This window comes from Engystomops pustulosus, chromosome 10 (genome assembly GCF_040894005.1).
Source record: "Engystomops pustulosus chromosome 10, aEngPut4.maternal, whole genome shotgun sequence".
Taxonomy (NCBI): Eukaryota; Metazoa; Chordata; class Amphibia; order Anura; family Leptodactylidae; genus Engystomops; species Engystomops pustulosus.
In genome coordinates, this window is record NC_092420.1 from 101,769,203 (window position 1) to 101,789,080 (window position 19,878).

Here is a 19,878-nt window from a genome sequence, read left to right on the forward strand (position 1 = left end):
TGCAGTCACTGTGTACATACATGACATTACTTATCCTGTACTGATCCTGAGTTACATCCTGTATTATACCCCAGAGCTGCACTCACTATTCTGCTGCTGGTGCAGTCACTGTGTACATACATGACATTACTTATCCTGCACTGATCCTGAGTTACATCCTGTATTATACTCCAGAGCTGCACTCACTATTCTGCTGCTGGTGCAGTCACTGTGTACATACGTGACATTACTTATCCTGTACTGATCCTGAGTTACATCCTGTATTATACCCCAGAGCTGCACTCACTATTCTGCTGCTGGTGCAGGCACTGTGTACATACATGACATTACTTATCCTGTACTGATCCTGAGTTACATCCTGTATTATACCCCAGAGCTGCACTCACTATTCTGCTGCTGGTGCAGTCACTGTGTACATACATGACATTACTTATCCTGTACTGATCCTGAGTTACATCCTGTATTATACTCCAGAGCTGCACTCACTATTCTGCTGCTGGTGCAGTCACTGTGTACATACATGACATTACTTATCCTGTACTGATCCTGAGTTACATCCTGTATTATACTCCAGAGCTGCACTCACTATTCTGCTGCTGGAGCAGTCACTGTGTACATACATGATATTACTTATCTTGTACTGATCCTGAGTTACATCTTGTATTATACCCCAGAGCTGCACTCACTATTCTGCTGCTGGTGCAGTCACTGTGTACATACATGACATTACTTATCCTGTACTGATCCTGAGTTACATCCTGTATTATACTCCAGAGCTGCACTCACTATTCTGCTGCTGGTGCAGTCACTGTGTACATACATGACATTACTTATCCTGTACTGATCCTGAGTTACATCCTGTATTATACTCCAGAGCTGCACTCACTATTCTGCTGCTGGTGCAGTCACTGTGTACATACATGACATTACTTATCCTGTACTGATCCTGAGTTACATCCGGTATTATACCCCAGAGCTGCACTCACTATTCTGCTGCTGGTGCAGTCACTGTGTACATACATGACATTACTTATCCTGTACTGATCCTGAGTTACATCCTGTATTATACCCCAGAGCTGCACTCACTATTCTGCTGCTGGTGCAGTCACTGTACATACATGACATTACTTATCCTGTACTGATCCTGAGTTACATCCTGTATTATACACCAGAGCTGCACTCACTATTCTGCTGCTGGTGCTGTCACTGTGTACATACATGACATTACTTATCCGGTACTGATCCTGAGTTACATCCTGTATTATACCCCAGAGCTGCACTCACTATTCTGCTGCTGGTGCAGTCACTGTGTACATACATGACATTACTTATCCTGTACTGATCCTGAGTTACATCCTGTATTATACCCCAGAGCTGCACTCACTATTCTGCTGCTGGTGCAGTTACTGTGTACATACATGACATTACTTATCCTGTACTGATCCTGAGTTACAACCTGTATTATACCCCAGAGCTGCACTCACTATTCTGCTGCTGGTGCAGTCACTGTGTACATACATGACATTACTTATTGATCCTGAGTTACATCCTGTATTATACCCCAGAGCTGCACTCACTATTCTGCTGCTGGTGCAGTCACTGTGTACATACATGACATTACTTATCCTGTACTGATCCTGAGTTACATCCTGTATTATACCCCAGAGCTGCACTCACTATTCTGCTGCTGGTGCAGTCACTGTGTACATACATGACATTACTTATCCTGTACTGATCCTGAGTTACATCCTGTATTATACCCCAGAGCTGCACTCACTATTCTGCTGCTGGTGCAGTCACTGTGTACATACGTGACATTACTTATCCTGTACTGATCCTGAGTTACATCCTGTATTATACCCCAGAGCTGTACTCACTATTCTGCTGCTGGTGCAGTCACTGTGTACATACATGACATTACTTATCCTGTACTGATCCTGAGTTACATCCTGTATTATACCCCAGAGCTGCACTCACTATTCTGCTGCTGGTGCAGTCACTGTGTACATACATGACATTACTTATCCTGTACTGATCCTGAGTTACATGCTGTATTATACCCCAGAGCTGCACTCACTATTCTGCTGCTGGTGCAGTCACTGTGTACATACATGATATTACTTATCTTGTACTGATCCTGAGTTACATCTTGTATTATACCCCAGAGCTGCACTCACTATTCTGCTGCTGGTGCAGTCACTGTGTACATACATGACATTACTTATCCTGTACTGATCCTGAGTTACATCCTGTATTATACCCCAGAGCTGCACTCACTATTCTGCTGCTGGTGCAGTCACTGTGTACATACATGACATTACTTATCCTGTACTGATCCTGAGTTACATCCTGTATTATACCCCAGAGCTGCACTCACTATTCTGCTGCTGGTGCAGTCACTGTGTACATACATGACATTACTTATCCTGTACTGATCCTGAGTTACATCCTGTATTATACCCCAGAGCTGCACTCACTATTCTGCTGCTGGTGCAGTCACTGTGTACATACATGATATTACTTATCTTGTACTGATCCTGAGTTACATCCTGTATTATACCCAAGAGCTGCACTCACTATTCTGCTGCTGGTGCAGTCACTGTGTACATACATGACATTACTTATCCTGTACTGATCCTGAGTTACATCTTGTATTATACCCCAGAGCTGCACTCACTATTCTGCTGCTGGTGCAGTCACTGTGTACATACATGATATTACTTATCTTGTACTGATCCTGAGTTACATCCTGTATTATACCCCAGAGCTGCACTCACTATTCTGCTGCTGGTGCAGTCACTGTGTACATACATGACATTACTTATCCTGTACTGATCCTGAGTTACATCCTGTATTATACCCCAGAGCTGCACTCACTATTCTGCTGCTGGTGCAGTCACTGTGTACATACATGACATTACTTATCCTGTACTGATCCTGAGTTACATCCTGTATTATACCCCAGAGCTGCACTCACTATTCTGCTGCTGGTGCAGTCACTGTGTACATACATGACATTACTTATCCTGTACTGATCCTGAGTTACATCCTGTATTATACCCCAGAGCTGCACTCACTATTCTGCTGCTGGTGCAGTCACTGTGTACATACATGACATTACTTATCCTGCACTGATCCTGAGTTACATCCTGTATTATACTCCAGAGCTGCACTCACTATTCTGCTGCTGGTGCAGTCACTGTGTACATACGTGACATTACTTATCCTGTACTGATCCTGAGTTACATCCTGTATTATACCCCAGAGCTGCACTCACTATTCTGCTGCTGGTGCAGGCACTGTGTACATACATGACATTACTTATCCTGTACTGATACTGAGTTACATCCTGTATTATACTCCAGAGCTGCACTCACTATTCTGCTGCTGGTGCAGTCACTGTGTACATACATGACATTACTTATCCTGTACTGATCCTGAGTTACATCCTGTATTATACTCCAGAGCTGCACTCACTATTCTGCTGCTGGTGCAGTCACTGTGTACATACATGACATTACTTATCCTGTACTGATACTGAGTTACATCCTGTATTATACCCCAGAGCTGCACTCACTATCCTGCTGCTGGTGCAGTCACTGTGTACATACATGACATTACTTATCCTGTACTGATCCTGAGTTACATCCTGTATTATACTCCAGAGCTGCACTCACTATTCTGCTGCTGGTGCAGTCACTGTGTACATACATGACATTACTTATCCTGTACTGATCCTGAGTTACATCCTGTATTATACTCCAGAGCTGCACTCACTATTCTGCTGCTGGTGCAGTCACTGTGTACATACATGACATTACTTATCCTGTACTGATCCTGAGTTACATCCTGTATTATACCCCAGAGCTGCACTCACTATTCTGCTGCTGGTGCAGTCACCTCCTGTAGACTGCTCCCTGCACATATAATACTTACTAAACGCTAACCACGTGTCTCTCAGCTGTAAGTAGACCCTGAAGTCAGTCTGCAGCCCGATGTCATAGATGGTTAGGTCGGATCCTGGGACTCCTTTCAAGTTGTTGTATTCCCAGAAGCAATGCCATATGCCTGGAAGAGAGAGAATTATCTACTGATAACTTTACAGACCCCCAACAGCTCCTTCATGGAGGTCATGGGTCCTGCACGGGGCACAAACCATACAACATGGGGGAGGGGGCACCAGACAGACGCTGCGTCTATAGAGGAGGATACGGGGGGGGGGGGGGGGCTGTCTTGTGTATCTTGTGTATAAGACGGGATCTACAATATCTGATCACTGACGCTACTGAGACAATTATAATGTAGTGAGACCACCAGTCCATCCCCGGCCCTAGTCTAGAAGGGATATACAGAGGGCCGTATACACGTAATAGCTATTCCTCTCGACCTCTCCATGTACTTGCACCCCTGGTCTCTGGATCATGTCAGGCATGTTGAATTTCAATATGTCCAATCCTTGTTAGCTACCAAAGCCGAGCATGCATGTGAATGAGGCGGCTGAGGGGAATAGCCGCTGCCACCACTATCAGTGTATAGACAGGGGACGCATCAGACTTACCGTACCCCACGACGCCAATGACACCGATAATAAATATCCAGAAGAATACCCCGGCGGTGAATCTTAGGAGGATGAGGAAGAGGAGGCTGATGACCATCGCAATGAACAGGGCTCTAAGAGACAAGCACAGGGAAAGGAAAATCACGTTTTTACCCCCCAAATTCCGAAAAATCGCAGTTTGTTTAGAATTTCGAGGCCGCGGCACCTGAGAGGTTTCTTATCGCTCGCGGGTTAATTCGATTATTTGCTTTTTGACGACTTGACATAAAAGCAGCAAAAACAAGGAGAAAGGGGAGAGGTCCCCGGCTGGAACTCATTATGAGGGGTCCTATCCATTAACTCTTTCAGGACACGTGGGGGGGGGTGTAACAGCAAATTCTAGTATTTAGTCCTGGTTATCAAATCTGTCATGGAGGAAGGGTTAAAGGGAACCTGTCAACAGGATTTACTATTAGTCCCCTCAGGCATGAAATGTAGTTTCTAGAATTTTCTCTTATGTGACATCTCAGCCGATTACAGGGGCGTAACTACAGTGGTAGCAGCTGCTTTGGGGCCCGCAGTGTCAGGGGGCCCCAGCATTTGACTTCACATGCCAAAGAGTGGAAGATGTGCACCATTATATACTTATTATGCTGAGCCTTGTACACCGTAATGTGTATATAACATATATGTGATGTATATATTCTGTATGTGTATATGCTGTATCTGTGATTTGTATGTGTATACACATGTCTGTATATGCTGTATCTGTGAGTTGTATGTGTATACACATGTCTGTATATACTGTATGTATGTGTGTGTGTATATGCTGTATCTGTGATATATATATGGTGTATGTGAGGGAGCAGGGGTAAGGGGAGACAGTGTAACGGTCTGTGAAGCTGCAGCACGCAGGGGCTCTAGTAACACCCCCGGAGCCCTTCTCATTAGCATAATTTGAAAAGTTGAGTTTAGAAGGAAGGAGACCATGGATAACAGATATAAGAAGATCCCACAGTCCCGGTGTCTGGATCTATGAGTAATGTCCCTGGATTATCAGGATGGATTGTGATGGGAGATTTTCCTTTAAATAAAAGTAATTTTTGTGTAGTGGAATTTTTCAGTTTTCAGGATCTCTGCTTGCTGTGTGTGCTGTGCATGTGATGGACACACCAGGTGTAGGCTCCGTACAGGTAGGTGTCATATCGGCCACTTACATTAGGATCCAGTACCAGGAACTTGCATAGTCCTCAAAGATCTTCATCCCAATGGATCTGGCATCCAGGACGGCGTTTATCCCGCTGAGGATTACAAAATATTATCACATAAATGTCAGCAAAATCCTGTGGAGTAATGAGAATTAGTGGGGATTGTATCAGCCGTGTTACAGGTTATCAGCGTTATACAAGGCAAATGTCAGGAACATGGATTCTCAGAGCCCCAATAAATCCAGAGCCTAAAATATCCTAAAACAACCCAAATCCTTCTCCTATCACATGGGTCCTGCTGGGAGGTCTGTACATCAAGTCTGTGCCATATGTAGAGGCAGTGCACTATACAGCAGATAGGGCGTCATGTGACCACTGCCCCTAGGTACATGGTCTGCCCCAGGTTACACTATAGGAGGCTGCAGGATACAGACACTATATCCAGATTCAGCAACAAACTTAATATGTATTTAATATTACAGATTCAGATTATTACTTATTCATCCTTTAACCAAAGCCCTAAGTCTAAGGTCTCACCTCATCACTAAATGCCAGCGATTGCAATGTAAACCCAATGGGACGTGGCTTCCCTTTAACTACACTAATATAGGCATTTGTTACTTGTGCCCAAGGGTTCTGAACTGACTGTGCGGATGTAATGGCTCGCTGGATGGGACATTACTAGTTCTAGTAGTTCTAGTTGGTTTCCTGGTTAGCGGCGGCCATCAATTTTAAGTTAATCCTGGGAGTCTTTTCTCACTTGGAAATCCTCCTTATTTGCTATCCTATGTTGCCATCTACTGTCAGCATGCGGTATTACAGCTGCCTTATGGTATGCCTGTGAAGTCTAGGGTTAACATTTGTAAGGTTTACATTAAATGTTTCATTCTGAGATTGTGTTGCAACTCCAGACTAGTAGTTGGTTGTAGCCCTTAGAAATTCCCAGATTTGGAAATACGTATATATATATATATTCCCTCTGGCTGGATTTCAGGGCAGTGTATGTGCAGGTGCAGGGTCTTTGTCTATGTCTTTCTGTTTCTCTCTCAGCACCTGTTAAGAGACAGGACCAGGTATCTCTTTCCTATGAGAGACCAGAAGCTCTGGGTGCCAAATTCTGCATCCAAACTCAAGCTCCACATCCAGCCAACCTTCTGTTTGTTGGACTAGGTGACATTAAAGAAACTGAGTTTTTGCCTGCCTCCACGTGTGATCCCCGGCTGTCACTAACATCACAGGCCTCCCCTTCACCATCTGCCCAGGGATCTACCATTACACTTACACCTGGAGTATCCCAGGGGGGTCCCTTCACTAGTCTGCGGCCGCCTCCTTTTCTTGCATCCCCTCTCAGATGTGGACAAATCCTGTTCTCCTGAACCAAGCCATAACCAAGCCCCCTGTGACATAACTTTGGCTCTGGGCCACGCTACAGCCACTCAGGTCCCAGGGAATCCAGATGCCCCCACAATGGGGTGAGGCCCCGGTGGGTGGACTTTGCACAAACTTTCAGACTACATGTTGAAAGGTGAGGATTTAGGAAAGGTCCGGCATTTATTAGGGCCCTTGTATACTGCACACTTGCCACACACTCTCAGGTAGAAATGTTATAGGCAAACAGCCTACAAAAATGTCTCCTCTGAGTGTGAATGACAGGCGGAACCCAATATCCAACATGCCCCATGCTGTCAAACATGGCCTAAAAAATAAAAAGATTAAAACATGTCATGCAGAAAAGCAGCGCAGGTGTTACCCCTGCAGCAGAGCCATTATTACCCCTGCAGTGGAGTCATTGTTACCCCTGCAGCAGAGGTGGCATAACCCGTACAGCGGAGGCAGCGTTACTCCTGCAGCAGAGCCATTATTACCCCTGCAGCGGAGGTGTTACCCCTGCAGCAGAGCCATTATTACCCCTGCAGCGGAGTTGTTACCCCTGCAGCAGAGCCCTTGTTACCCCTGCAGCAGAGCCCTTGTTACCCCTGCAGCGGAGTTTTTACCCCTGCAGCAGAGTTGTTACCCCTGCAGCAGAGCCCTTGTTACCCCTGCAGGGGAGTTGTTACCCCTGCAGCGGAGTTGTTACCCCTGCAGCGGAGTTGTTACCCCTGCAGCGGAGCCCTTGTTACCCCTGCAGCAGAGGTGGCATTACCCGTACAGCGGAGGCAGCGTTACTCCTGCAGCAGAGCCATTGTTACCCCTGCAGCGGAGGTGTTACCCCTGCAGCAGAGCCATTATTGCCCCTGCAGCGGAGTTGTTACCCTTGCAGCAGAGCCCTTGTTACCCCTGCAGCAGAGGCGTTACCCCTGCAGCAGAGCCATTATTACCCCTGCAGCGGAGGTGTTACCCCTGCTGCAGAGGTGTTATTACCTCCGCTGTACGGGTAATGCCACCTCTGCTGCAGAGGCAGCATTACTCCTGCATCAGAGCCCTTGTTACCCCTGCAGCAGAGCCCTTGTTACCCCTGCAGTGGAGACGGCGTAACCCCTGCAGCATTGGATGTGACTCCTTTGGGGAGGTCACCACATGTTATTAATGGGTTAAGATCTGATGGCGGGTCAGGTTCTGGCTTCCATGCATCGTCTATGTATTCAGCTTCTGAACAAAGCAATAAGACGCCAAAGTCTCTGCCGAATCTGCATAAACTGCGGCTTTAAACAGTGCAGTCCTATTTACTTCCCTAAATGCCTTTTATTCTGCATCCAATAACCCAATGATTCCAGAACAGAAATGTAAGAACCCATAAGAGATCTTATAGTGGGGACCTGCCCTGTCCTCTCACAATGACAACCGATTCAGCTTTGTGCAATCCCCAATATCTCCTGCGGAGGCGCTGTGGGGAGGCTGAACACCTACTTCTAGTACAGTTCACAGTTGATAATTCTGTGACCCAGTAGGGAAACTTGTCAAAGTCATCACAGGCTTCCCCAAATCCCCCCTCCCCCGCACCCCCCCCCCCCCCCCCCCCACTCCCCGAATGAAATTGAAGTAGCCGGCGAGCCCTTATTCCATAGGAGACTATAAGACGTGTCAGTATTGCTTTGTTCTAGCTGAGCGCACAAGCCGTACACACAGGGTTAGGGAATGTGATTGGTAACCTTGTAGTCCCATGTTGAATGGTTGTTACATGGCTATAAAACAAAATAAAGGCTGTTATGAGGATGAAATCAATCAGGATTAGAATCTGACAGATCCTGCAAGTACACGACCCCCAGGAGGAAAATCTACATAGATATACCTGGTACACAATATAATACCGTCATAGTGACTGCTCAGCTGTGCAGGACTCCATTATAGAGCCCAGTACACAATATAATACCGTCATAGTGACTGGTCTAATGTGCAGGACTCCATTATAATACCTGGTACACAATATAATACCGTCATAGAGACTGCTCCGCTGTGCAGGACTCCATCATAGAGACCAGTATACAATATAATACCGTCATAGTGACTGGTAACCATGAGGGGGCTGTTTGGGATGGGGCCCCACTAAGGCTCTGTCACCCAGGGGCCCACTGAAACTTGGAGCTGACCCTGGTCTCTAGTCTATATTATGTGCAGAGCTCCATTGTATCAATATACTGGGGCTCATTTACTAAGGGCTTTGCGCTGCACTTTAGTCGGACCGTGCACGTTCTTCTAGGCTAAAACGGCTGCACAGGTATAAGAAGCGTCTGCGCTGGGATTGTGTAGCAAGCGACACCACAAAAAAGTTGGTGAACTCTGTGGGGCCAGTGCAGGGAAGCGACAGATTCAGGATTTTTGGCGCACGATCTTAGTGAATCACCGCACCTAGCATTGTACACGGACACTTAGTGAACTCGAGTGACCGGGTGGGTAAATGAGCCCCACTGTGTGCAGGACTTCATTCTAGAAGTTTCTTATGTGTTAAAAGATCCATCATGGAAATCATGGCGCATAGTTCAATTTTAGAGTTAAATAATATGGTCTCTATCAAGGTGATGACTGAGCCGCACACAGCTCCATCCTGGAGGCTACGCGACCGTCTGGACAACTACATTCTGGAGACTTCTTCTCCAAGCTCTGAACCAGGTCCAGTCTGGAGACTTCTGTGGAGAGTCCCATAGCGGAGATGACGCTACAAAGCTCCATGCTGGAGACCTGGGGGATCCTCTAGGTACCAGCTGTGACCCATCCATCTCTTGTTCTAGAACCCCAAATATCATCATGACTGACGCCGGCCTGGGGCTTGGACCTCACTGTCCCCAACGTTCTGCATGACATTTGTATCATTGTTCCTACAGTCCATACCTCACAATCTTGGGGCCCATATAGAAGGTTCACCCCATGAGAAAACACATTGACAGGAGGATTATTTAGGATCCTTACTTAGCCGCTTCCCTCAGATCGGTCACGTTCCTCATCTGACCGCTTCCGTCCTTGAAGAGCGTCTTATTGGCCACGGTGAGAACGCCGTTCCTGGTGGAGAAATCTGGGAAGCATCTCTGGAGGACTGTGGGGAGAGAGCACACGTCTGGATCACGTCTAAAAGACCTAAAAATGACAGAATTATCCACCAATTTTTTGATGTATTTTGTGCGCTCCTGTAGACACTTACACGGCCGGCTGGGAATGATCATGGCTGGGCAGTCCTCATCCCGTAGAACTTCTGTAATAGACTGAAAGAATCACAGATCAGGTAAAACATCTTCATGCCTGGAACACCCCTATGGCTAGGACACGTCTCTTAGTCGGAGCTGCCTGTGACTGTGTCGTCCGCTTCTCCTATGTTTTTATCTTTTTTTTTAAAAATATTTTGACATTTTGGTTGCAGGAGCCATTTCACCAGGTGGAGGCGCCGCCACATTGGTTGTCATTACTACCATCGATTCTCAGTAGTTATTGGATCAAATGATAGTAGGTCACTTATTTCTGTGACGACAAGCAATATGGCGGCACTTCCTGTTATGATAAACGGCACTTCCTGTTTTCAAAAATGGCCGCTGTGACCAGACAGGAAAAAGTCAATATTTCCGTATGACGGAACTTTAGCTTCTCATTTAGGTCGGAGGTAGAAGCCGCATTTAAAGGAGTCATTCCATCTTAGACGTCAATGGAAAAGGAAGGGGTTGAAAACATGTTCTTCCCCTTGAATACACATACAGTGTGTATTATTTGTGGGACATCCCCTTTAACCCCTTAAGGACGCAGGGTTTTTCGCCTCATTTCTCGCTCTCCAACTTCAAAAATCCATAACTTTTTCATTTTTCCGTGTACAGACCTGTGTGAGGGCTTATTTTGTGCGTAACAAATTTTACTTTCCCGTAATGTTATTTATTTTAACATGCCGTGTACTGCGAAGCTGAAAAAAAATTCCAAATGTGGAAAAATTGAAAAAAAACCGCACGTGCGTCACGTTCTTGTGGGCTCAGTTTTTACGACTTTCACTCTTCGCTCCAAATAACACGCCTACTTTATTCTTTGGTTCGGTGCGATCGCGGTGATACCAAATTTATACAGGTTTTATTGTGTTTTAATACATTTTCAAAAATTAAACGAATGTGTACAAAAAAGAAAAAAAATTTTTTGCCATCTTCTGACGCTAATAACTTTTTCATACTTTGGCGCACGGAAATGTGTGAGGGGTCATTTTTTGCGAAATGAGGCGACGTTTTCATTGCTACCGTTTTGAGGTCTGTGCGACATTTTGATCATTTTTTATTTCATTTTTTATGTTATGTAAAAAGGTGTAAAAGTCGCATTTCGGACATTTGGGCGCCATTTCCCGCCTCGGAGGTCACCGCCGGCCGTAACCGTTTTTATATTTTGATAGATCGGGCATTTTGGGACGCGGCGATACCTAATATGTCTGTGATTTTTACTGTTTGTTATGTTTTATATCCGTTCTAGGGAAAGGGGGGTGATTTGAACTTTTAATATTTTATTAATTTTTTTTATTTTTTAAACTTTTTTTTTTCTTTTTTTTTTCACTATCTTTTAGACCATCTAGGGTACATTAACCCTAGATGGTCAGATCGCTGCTACCATATACTGCAATACTTCTGTATTGCAATATATGGCATTTTTGCAGCACATTCATTACAATGAGCCACTGGCTCATTGTAACGAATATGCAGCTGCCAGATAGCCTCGTGTCAAGAGAAGACACGAGGCTACCATGGCAACTGATCGCCACCCCCCGATGACGTTCGGGGGCGTGGCGATCAAAAAAAAGATGGCGGCGCCCACGCGCCGCCGTCTTTTAAACGCCGCCTGCGACTTTGCAGGCGGCGTTTAGGGGGTTAATAGCCGCGATCGGTGCAAGCACCGACCGCGGTTATTAGCGGTGGGGGTTTTATGCATTTTGCAAAAACCCCCACCTTTGTATGAAGAGGACTCAGCCCGTGAGCCCTCTTCATACACTCCTTATACCTCTGCGCCGTAGAGCTACGGCGCAGAGCGTTAAGGAGTTAATGTACAGTTTCTCATATTCAGTCATTGTGTAATAGTTACATTCTAATAGAGTGACCCCAAAGATTTCCTGAAGGTTAAGTCCATGTATCTGATGTCCTCTTATAGTCACTCACCTTCCTGGGGTTATTAAACCCTGGTTTACAGAACTGCCTGTAGTAGTCCCAGTAGCTGCTGTTGCCCCAGTTCGCTTGCATGTCCAGGTAGGTGGCAAATCTGTCCGGGCATTTGGAAACACAAAGCTGGAGACAAAAGACAAGTATAAGAGCCTATAACATACACGACCACATGTCACCTCCTGACATGTCCTTTCATTCCCATAAAAAGAAGCTTTGTTAGGAATCTTTACTCAGTTATTCCTCTGGGAAATGCAATAAAATTGACAACTGGACAGTACAATTCTCTTTTTTAGTAAAATTACCATTCCAATCAGTGGCCACAAGGCCAAATTATGTAGAGAGACCCCCAACTAACGCCCACTAGTCAATGAGTTCATAGCTTTCCAGGAGGAGTAACAGAGGAACATCATACGTATATTTTATTACAAGGGATTTAGAAGAAATGATGTAAAATCCAACAAAGGGCTCACCTGGGTTGTAGGGCACTGCAGGTTTATAAGCACCACCGGACTTGCACATTTTAGGATATTGAAATACATTAAGACGGTCTTGTTTCTTAAAAGAGCCAGGAAAAGAAAGGGTTAAAGAAAGGGTCAGCAACAAAAAAACATTCCTCCTGTGTGATAAATATATAAAAACATTACATATTAACCCCCTGAACCCTACCCCCATCATATTAATACTCTCCCATGGCCTCACTCAACCACACAGTGTCAACATAAATTCCTTTTACCCCCAAATTTATAATCTGTGCTTTTAGGTTTTTCCATTGATCTAATCAGTTTCTTATAACAAATATTCTGCAGCAGCTAAATGAGTGGCTGTATATACACAATTATATGTATGGAGCAGCTCTTTCTCTCCCTCTCGCAGCAGCAAATCACAGCACAATGTCTATGGATCAACCTGCAGCCACATTACATCTGCTTTATGAAGCCAGATCCTACTATAGGGTATATAAGGTATATACAGGAATGGGAGGAGCAGTCGCCTATAGAAGAGACTGTCGCAGCACTTACTCATTTGCAGTCCCCTTTTGTCCGCAGAACTGCCCATAGCTGTCTGTTGCATATACGATCTTCCTGGGGTCACCATGAATCCAGGCTAAATGGTGAAACAAAAAAAGTTTTGGATAGAGGTCAATGTTTTAATGGTTCTGTTGCACTTTTTAGGTTCTAAAGTAAGAAAAGTTTTCTTGTAGCGGCCATCTTACAAAAGAGTCAACCAGAAGAGCGGCCATATTGGTTGGGATTTCTTTATTGATTATATGAGGGTTGCTCATTCATTTCTAAGGCCCTAAATCAGAGGTGACAGACAATATGGCTGCACTTCCTGTTTACATACAATGGCTCTTCATTCACTTCCTGTTTACATACAATGGCTCTTCATTCACTTCCTGTTTACATACAACGGCTCTTCATTCACTTCCTGTTTACATACAATGGCTCTTCATTCACTTCCTGTTTACATACAATGGCTCTTCATTCACTTCCTGTTTTCAAAAATGGCCACCACAACAGACCAGGGACGTGTCAGTATATCAGTATATATCTCTCACAAGACATAACACCTGATCGCCTCTGACTACCACTTCACCTGCTCACTTACTACTATATGGATTATTTTAGGATGAAGGAAGAGTCTCCACTTAAGGATTCAGAACACGAAGGGATTTTACCATTTTTATACACGTTGTCCCATGTTTGATTGACGCGCCTCAGCTCCGGAGCCTGTGATTGGAGGGTTCTAACATTTAACCCCTGAGATGTCACATTCAGTAGCCACAGATTAACCCCTTAGATGCCACGGTCAATGTGGATTTCACAGAAAGATGTTTCCCTCCATCACCTCCTCATTACCTCTGCCACGTGATGAGTTTGGGAACATTGTGTGACACAAAAATGAATTATTTTTTAATTTTTTTTATGCCCCCGCGGCTGCTGATCTCATAAATTTCCCTCCTGTTCACATTGATCTTCCTGCGCACCATGTAAATATCTGTGGGAGTGACAGGAGGAGACGTCTCCCGTGTTCCCTCTAATGAAATCACATCCATTTCTTCCATCTATTGTTCTCCGTGAATCACGGTTATGTGACAATCTGTGCGGTGTCACTAGATGGAGGCGTCATGTCTGCGGAGGTCCCAGGGGGCACAGGCTGGGGGGCTTCACTCACTGTACAGGCCCGGCCTATCATAACCGAGCTAACGGGGATGAGGTGTAAGTGCTGGTCTCCGAGAACTTATAGGGGAGACCTCAGTCACCCCAAATATTAGATCTGAACCCCCCAAACATCAGAATGAGGAAGTGAGGGGCGAGCGGAGTCATAGTGATAGACTTCAGAGAAACATGATGGGAGTAGGAGTAATAGAGACGACACGGGTGGGAGTATTAAGTGCGAGGATGAAGAGGATTATATGTGATGACATAATACCGAGAATATTAGAAGAGGAGGAGGAGAATGGGTGTTATACAGAGAGGAGCCGAGAGGAGGATGGGAGTATTACACCACTGGGGACGAGGAGAGGATGAGAGTATTATACCACTGGGGACGAGGAGAGGATGAGAGTATTATACCACAGGGGATGGGGAGAGGATGGGAGTATTACACCACAGGGGATGAGGAGAGGATGGGAGTATTATACCCGAGGGGATGAGGAGAGGATGGGAGTATTACACCACAGGGGACGAAGAGAGGATGGGAGTATTATACCACAGGGGATGAGGAGAGGATGGGAGTATTATACCACAGGGGATGAGGAGAGGATGGGAGTATTACACCACAGGGGACGAGGAGAGGATGGGAGTATTATACCACAGGGGATGAGGAGAGGATGGGAGTATTACACCACAGGGGACGAGGAGAGGATGGGAGTATTATACCACAGGGGATGAGGAGAGGATGGGAGTATTATACCACAGGGGATGAGGAGAGGATGGGAGTATTACACCACAGGGGATGATGAGAGGATGGGAGTATTACACCACAGGGGATGAGGAGAGGATGGGAGTATTATACCACAGGGGATGAGGAGAGGATGGGAGTATTATACCACAGGGGATGAGGAGAGGATGGGAGTATTATACCACAGGGGAGGAGGAGAGGATGGGAGTATTACACCACAGGGGACGAGGAGAGGATGGGAGTATTATACTACAGGGGATGAGGAGAGGATGGGAGTATTACACCACAGGGGATGAGGAGAGGATGGGAGTATTATACCACAGGGGAGGAGGAGAGGATGGGAGTATTACACCACAGGGGACGAGGAGAGGATGGGAGTATTATACCACAGGGGATGAGGAGAGGATGGGAGTATTACACCACAGGGGAGGAGGAGAGGATGGGAGTATTACACCACAGGGGATGAGGAGAGGATGGGAGTATTATACAACAGGGGATGAGGAGAGGATGGGAGTATTACACCACAGGGGATGAGGAGAGGATGAGAGTATTACACCACAGGGGATGAGGAGAGGATGGGAGTATTACACCACAGGGGATGAGGAGAGGATGAGAGTATTACACCACAGGGGATGGGGAGATGATGGGAGTATTACACCACAGGGGATGAGGAGAGGATGGGAGTATTACACCACAGGGGACGAGGAGAGGATGGGAGTATTATACTACAGGGGATGAGGAGAGGATGGGAGTATTACACCACAGGGGATGAGGAGAGGATGGGAGTATTACACCACAGGGGACGAGGAGAGGATGGGAGTATTACATCACAGGGGATGGGGAGAGGATGGGAGTATTACACCACAGGGGATGAGGAGAGGATGGGAGTATTACACCACAGGGGACGAGGAGAGGATGGGAGTATTATACTACAGGGGATGAGGAGAGGATGGGAGTATTACACCACAGGGGATGAGGAGAGGATGAGAGTATTACACCACAGGGGATGGGGAGAGGATGGGAGTATTACACCACAGGGGATGAGGAGAGGATGGGAGTATTACACCACAGGGGACGAGGAGAGGATGGGAGTATTATACTACAGGGGATGAGGAGAGGATGGGAGTATTACACCACAGGGGATGAGGAGAGGATGGGAGTATTATACTACAGGGGATGAGGAGAGGATGGGAGTATTATACCACAGGGGACGAGGAGAGGATGGGAGTATTATACCACAGGGGATGAGGAGAGGATGGGAGTATTACACCACAGGGGATGAGGAGAGGATGGGAGTATTACACCACAGGGGATGAGGAGAGGATGGGAGTATTATACCACAGGGGATGAGGAGAGGATGGGAGTATTACACCACAGGGGATGGGGAGAGGATGGGAGTATTACACCACAGGGGATGAGGAGAGGATGGGAGTATTATACCACAGGGGATGGGGAGAGGATGGGAGTATTACACCACAGGGGATGAGGAGAGGATGGGAGTATTACACCACAGGGGACGAGGAGAGGATGGGAGTATTATACTACAGGGGATGAGGAGAGGATGAGAGTATTACACCACAGGGGATGAGGAGAGGATGGGAGTATTATACTACAGGGGATGAGGAGAGGATGGGAGTATTACACCACAGGGGATGAGGAGAGGATGGGAGTATTACACCACAGGGGACGAGGAGAGGATGGGAGTATTATACCACAGGGGATGAGGAGAGGATGGGAGTATTATACCACAGGGGATGAGGAGAGGATGGGAGTATTACACCACAGGGGATGAGGAGAGGATGGGAGTATTACACCACAGGGGATGGGGAGAGGATGGGAGTATTACACCACAGGGGATGGGGAGAGGATGGGAGTATTACACCACAGGGGATGAGGAGAGGATGGGAGTATTACACCACAGGGGATGAGGAGAGGATGGGAGTATTACACCACAGGGGATGAGGAGAGGATGGGAGTATTACACCACAGGGGACGAGGAGAGGATGAGAGTATTACACCACAGGGGATGAGGAGAGGATGGGAGTATTATACCACAGGGGATGAGGAGAGGATGGGAGTATTATACCACAGGGGATGGGGAGAGGATGGGAGTATTATACCACAGGGGATGGGGAGAGGATGGGAGTATTACACCACAGGGGAGGAGGAGAGGATGGGAGTATTACACCACAGGGGATGGGGAGAGGATGGGAGTATTACACCACAGGGGATGGGGAGAGGATGGGAGTATTACACCACAGGGGATGAGGAGAGGATGGGAGTATTACACCACAGGGGATGAGGAGAGGATGGGAGTATTACACCACAGGGGAGGAGGAGAGGATGGGAGTATTACACCACAGGGGACGAGGAGAGGATGGGAGTATTATACCACAGGGGAGGAGGAGAGGATGGGAGTATTACACCACAGGGGATGGGGAGAGGATGGGAGTATTACACCACAGGGGATGGGGAGAGGATGGGAGTATTACACCACAGGGGATGAGGAGAGGATGGGAGTATTACACCACAGGGGATGAGGAGAGGATGGGAGTATTACACCACAGGGGACGAGGAGAGGATGGGAGTATTATACCACAGGGGATGAGGAGAGGATGGGAGTATTACACCACAGGGGATGAGGAGAGGATGGGAGTATTACACCACAGGGGACGAGGAGAGGATGGGAGTATTATACCACAGGGGGTGAGGAGAGGATGGGAGTATTACACCACAGGGGATGAGGAGAGGATGGGAGTATTACACCACAGGGGATGAGGAGAGGATGGGAGTATTATACCACAGGGGACGAGGAGAGGATGGGAGTATTACACCACAGGGGATGAGGAGAGGATGGGAGTATTACACCACAGGGGACGAGGAGAGGATGGGAGTATTACACCACAGGGGATGAGGAGAGGATGGGAGTATTACACCACAGGGGACGAGGAGAGGATGGGAGTATTACACCACAAGGGACGAGGAGAGGATGGGAGTATTACACCACAGGGGATGAGGAGAGGATGGGAGTATTACACCACAGGGGACGAGGAGAGGATGGGAGTATTACACCACAGGGGATGAGGAGAGGATGGGAGTATTATACTACAGGGGAGGAGGAGAGGATGGGAGTATTACACCACAGGGGACGAGGAGAGGATGGGAGTATTATACCCGAGGGGATGAGGAGAGGATGGGAGTATTACACCACAGGGGATGAGGAGAGGATGGGAGTATTACACCACAGGGGATGGGGAGAGGATGGGAGTATTACACCACAGGGGATGAGGAGAGGATGGGAGTATTACACCACAGGGGACGAGGAGAGGATGGGAGTATTACACCACAGGGGGTGAGGAGAGGATGGGAGTATTACACCACAGGGGGTGAGGAGAGGATGGGAGTATTATACCACAGGGGGTGAGGAGAGGATGGGAGTATTACACCACAGGGGATGAGGAGAGGATGGGAGTATTATACCACAGGGGATGAGGAGAGGATGGGAGTATTATACCACAGGGGATGAGGAGAGGATGGGAGTATTACACCACAGGGGACGAGGAGAGGATGGGAGTATTACACCACAGGGGATGAGGAGAGGATGGGAGTATTACACCACAGGGGATGAGGAGAGGATGGGAGTATTATACCACAGGGGATGAGGAGAGGATGAGAGTATTACACCACAGGGGATGAGGAGAGGATGGGAGTATTACACCACAGGGGATGAGGAGAGAAGGAGCTGGAGGATTATAGTGCGGAGAGGGAGCTGGAGGATTATAGAGCAGAGAGGGAGCTGGAGGATTATAGTGCGGAGAGGGAGCTGGAGGATTATAGTGCAGAGAGGGAGCTGGAGGATTATAGTGCGGAGAGGGAGCTGGCGGATTATAGAGCAGAGAGGGAGCTGGAGGATTATAGTGCGGAGAGGGAGCTGGAGGATTATAGTGCAGAGAGGGAGCTGGAGGATTATAGTGCAGAGAGGGAGCTGGAGGATTATAGTGCAGAGAAGGAGCTGGAGGATTATAGAGCAGAGAAGGAGCTGGAGGATTATAGAGCAGAGAAGGAGCTGGAGGATTATAGAGCAGAGAGGGAGCTGGAGGATTATAGTGCGGAGAGAGCTGGAGGATTATAGTGCAGAGAGGGAGCTGGAGGATTATAGTGCAGAGAGGGAGCTGGAGGATTATAGAGCGGAGAGGGAGCTGGAGGATTATAGTGCAGAGAGGGAGCTGGAGGATTATAGAGCGGAGAGGGAGCTGGAGGATTATAGTGCAGAGAGGGAGCTGGAGGATTATAGAGCAGAGAAGGAGCTGGAGGATTATAGTGCAGAGAGGGAGCTGGAGGATTATAGTGCAGAGAGGGAGCTGGAGGATTATAGTGCAGAGAGGGAGCTGGAGGATTATAGTGCAGAGAGGGAGCTGGAGGATTATAGTGCAGAGAGGGAGCTGGAGGATTATAGTGCAGAGAGGGAGCTGAAGGATTATAGTGCAGAGAGGGAGCTGGAGGATTATAGTGCAGAGAGGGAGCTGGAGGATTATAGTGCAGAGAGGGAGCTGGAGGATTATAGTGCAGAGAGGGAGCTGGAGGATTATAGTGCAGAGAGGGAGCTGGGAGGATGTTTGCCGCTTTGGGGGATAATCTCTCCCCATCTGTTGTATCCGCAGACGCTTTACAATTATTATCTTTC

General features: G+C 47.1%; 1 protein-coding gene across 4 annotated transcripts in view; it reads right to left on the reverse strand.

Annotated features, from left to right (window-relative positions):
• The window catches only part of SLC44A5 (solute carrier family 44 member 5), a 159,457-nt gene that overhangs the window by 56,079 nt on the left and 83,500 nt on the right, over positions 1 to 19,878 (reverse strand). For 3 of the 4 annotated variants that reach the window (XM_072128549.1, XM_072128548.1, XM_072128547.1), the window contains exons 4-11: positions 13,310 to 13,394; positions 12,761 to 12,845; positions 12,288 to 12,413; positions 10,319 to 10,379; positions 10,090 to 10,213; positions 5,755 to 5,838; positions 4,559 to 4,671; positions 3,937 to 4,068 (exon numbers count right to left, since the gene is read on the reverse strand). In XM_072128549.1, coding sequence (XP_071984650.1) covers positions 3,937 to 4,068; positions 4,559 to 4,671; positions 5,755 to 5,838; positions 10,090 to 10,213; positions 10,319 to 10,379; positions 12,288 to 12,413; positions 12,761 to 12,845; positions 13,310 to 13,394 — 810 coding nt within the window. Of the gene's footprint in view, positions 1 to 3,936; positions 4,069 to 4,558; positions 4,672 to 5,754; positions 5,839 to 10,089; positions 10,214 to 10,318; positions 10,380 to 12,287; positions 12,414 to 12,760; positions 12,846 to 13,309; positions 13,395 to 13,503; positions 13,555 to 19,878 lie in introns of those variants that run through there. The other variant, XM_072128550.1, reaches the window with a different exon arrangement.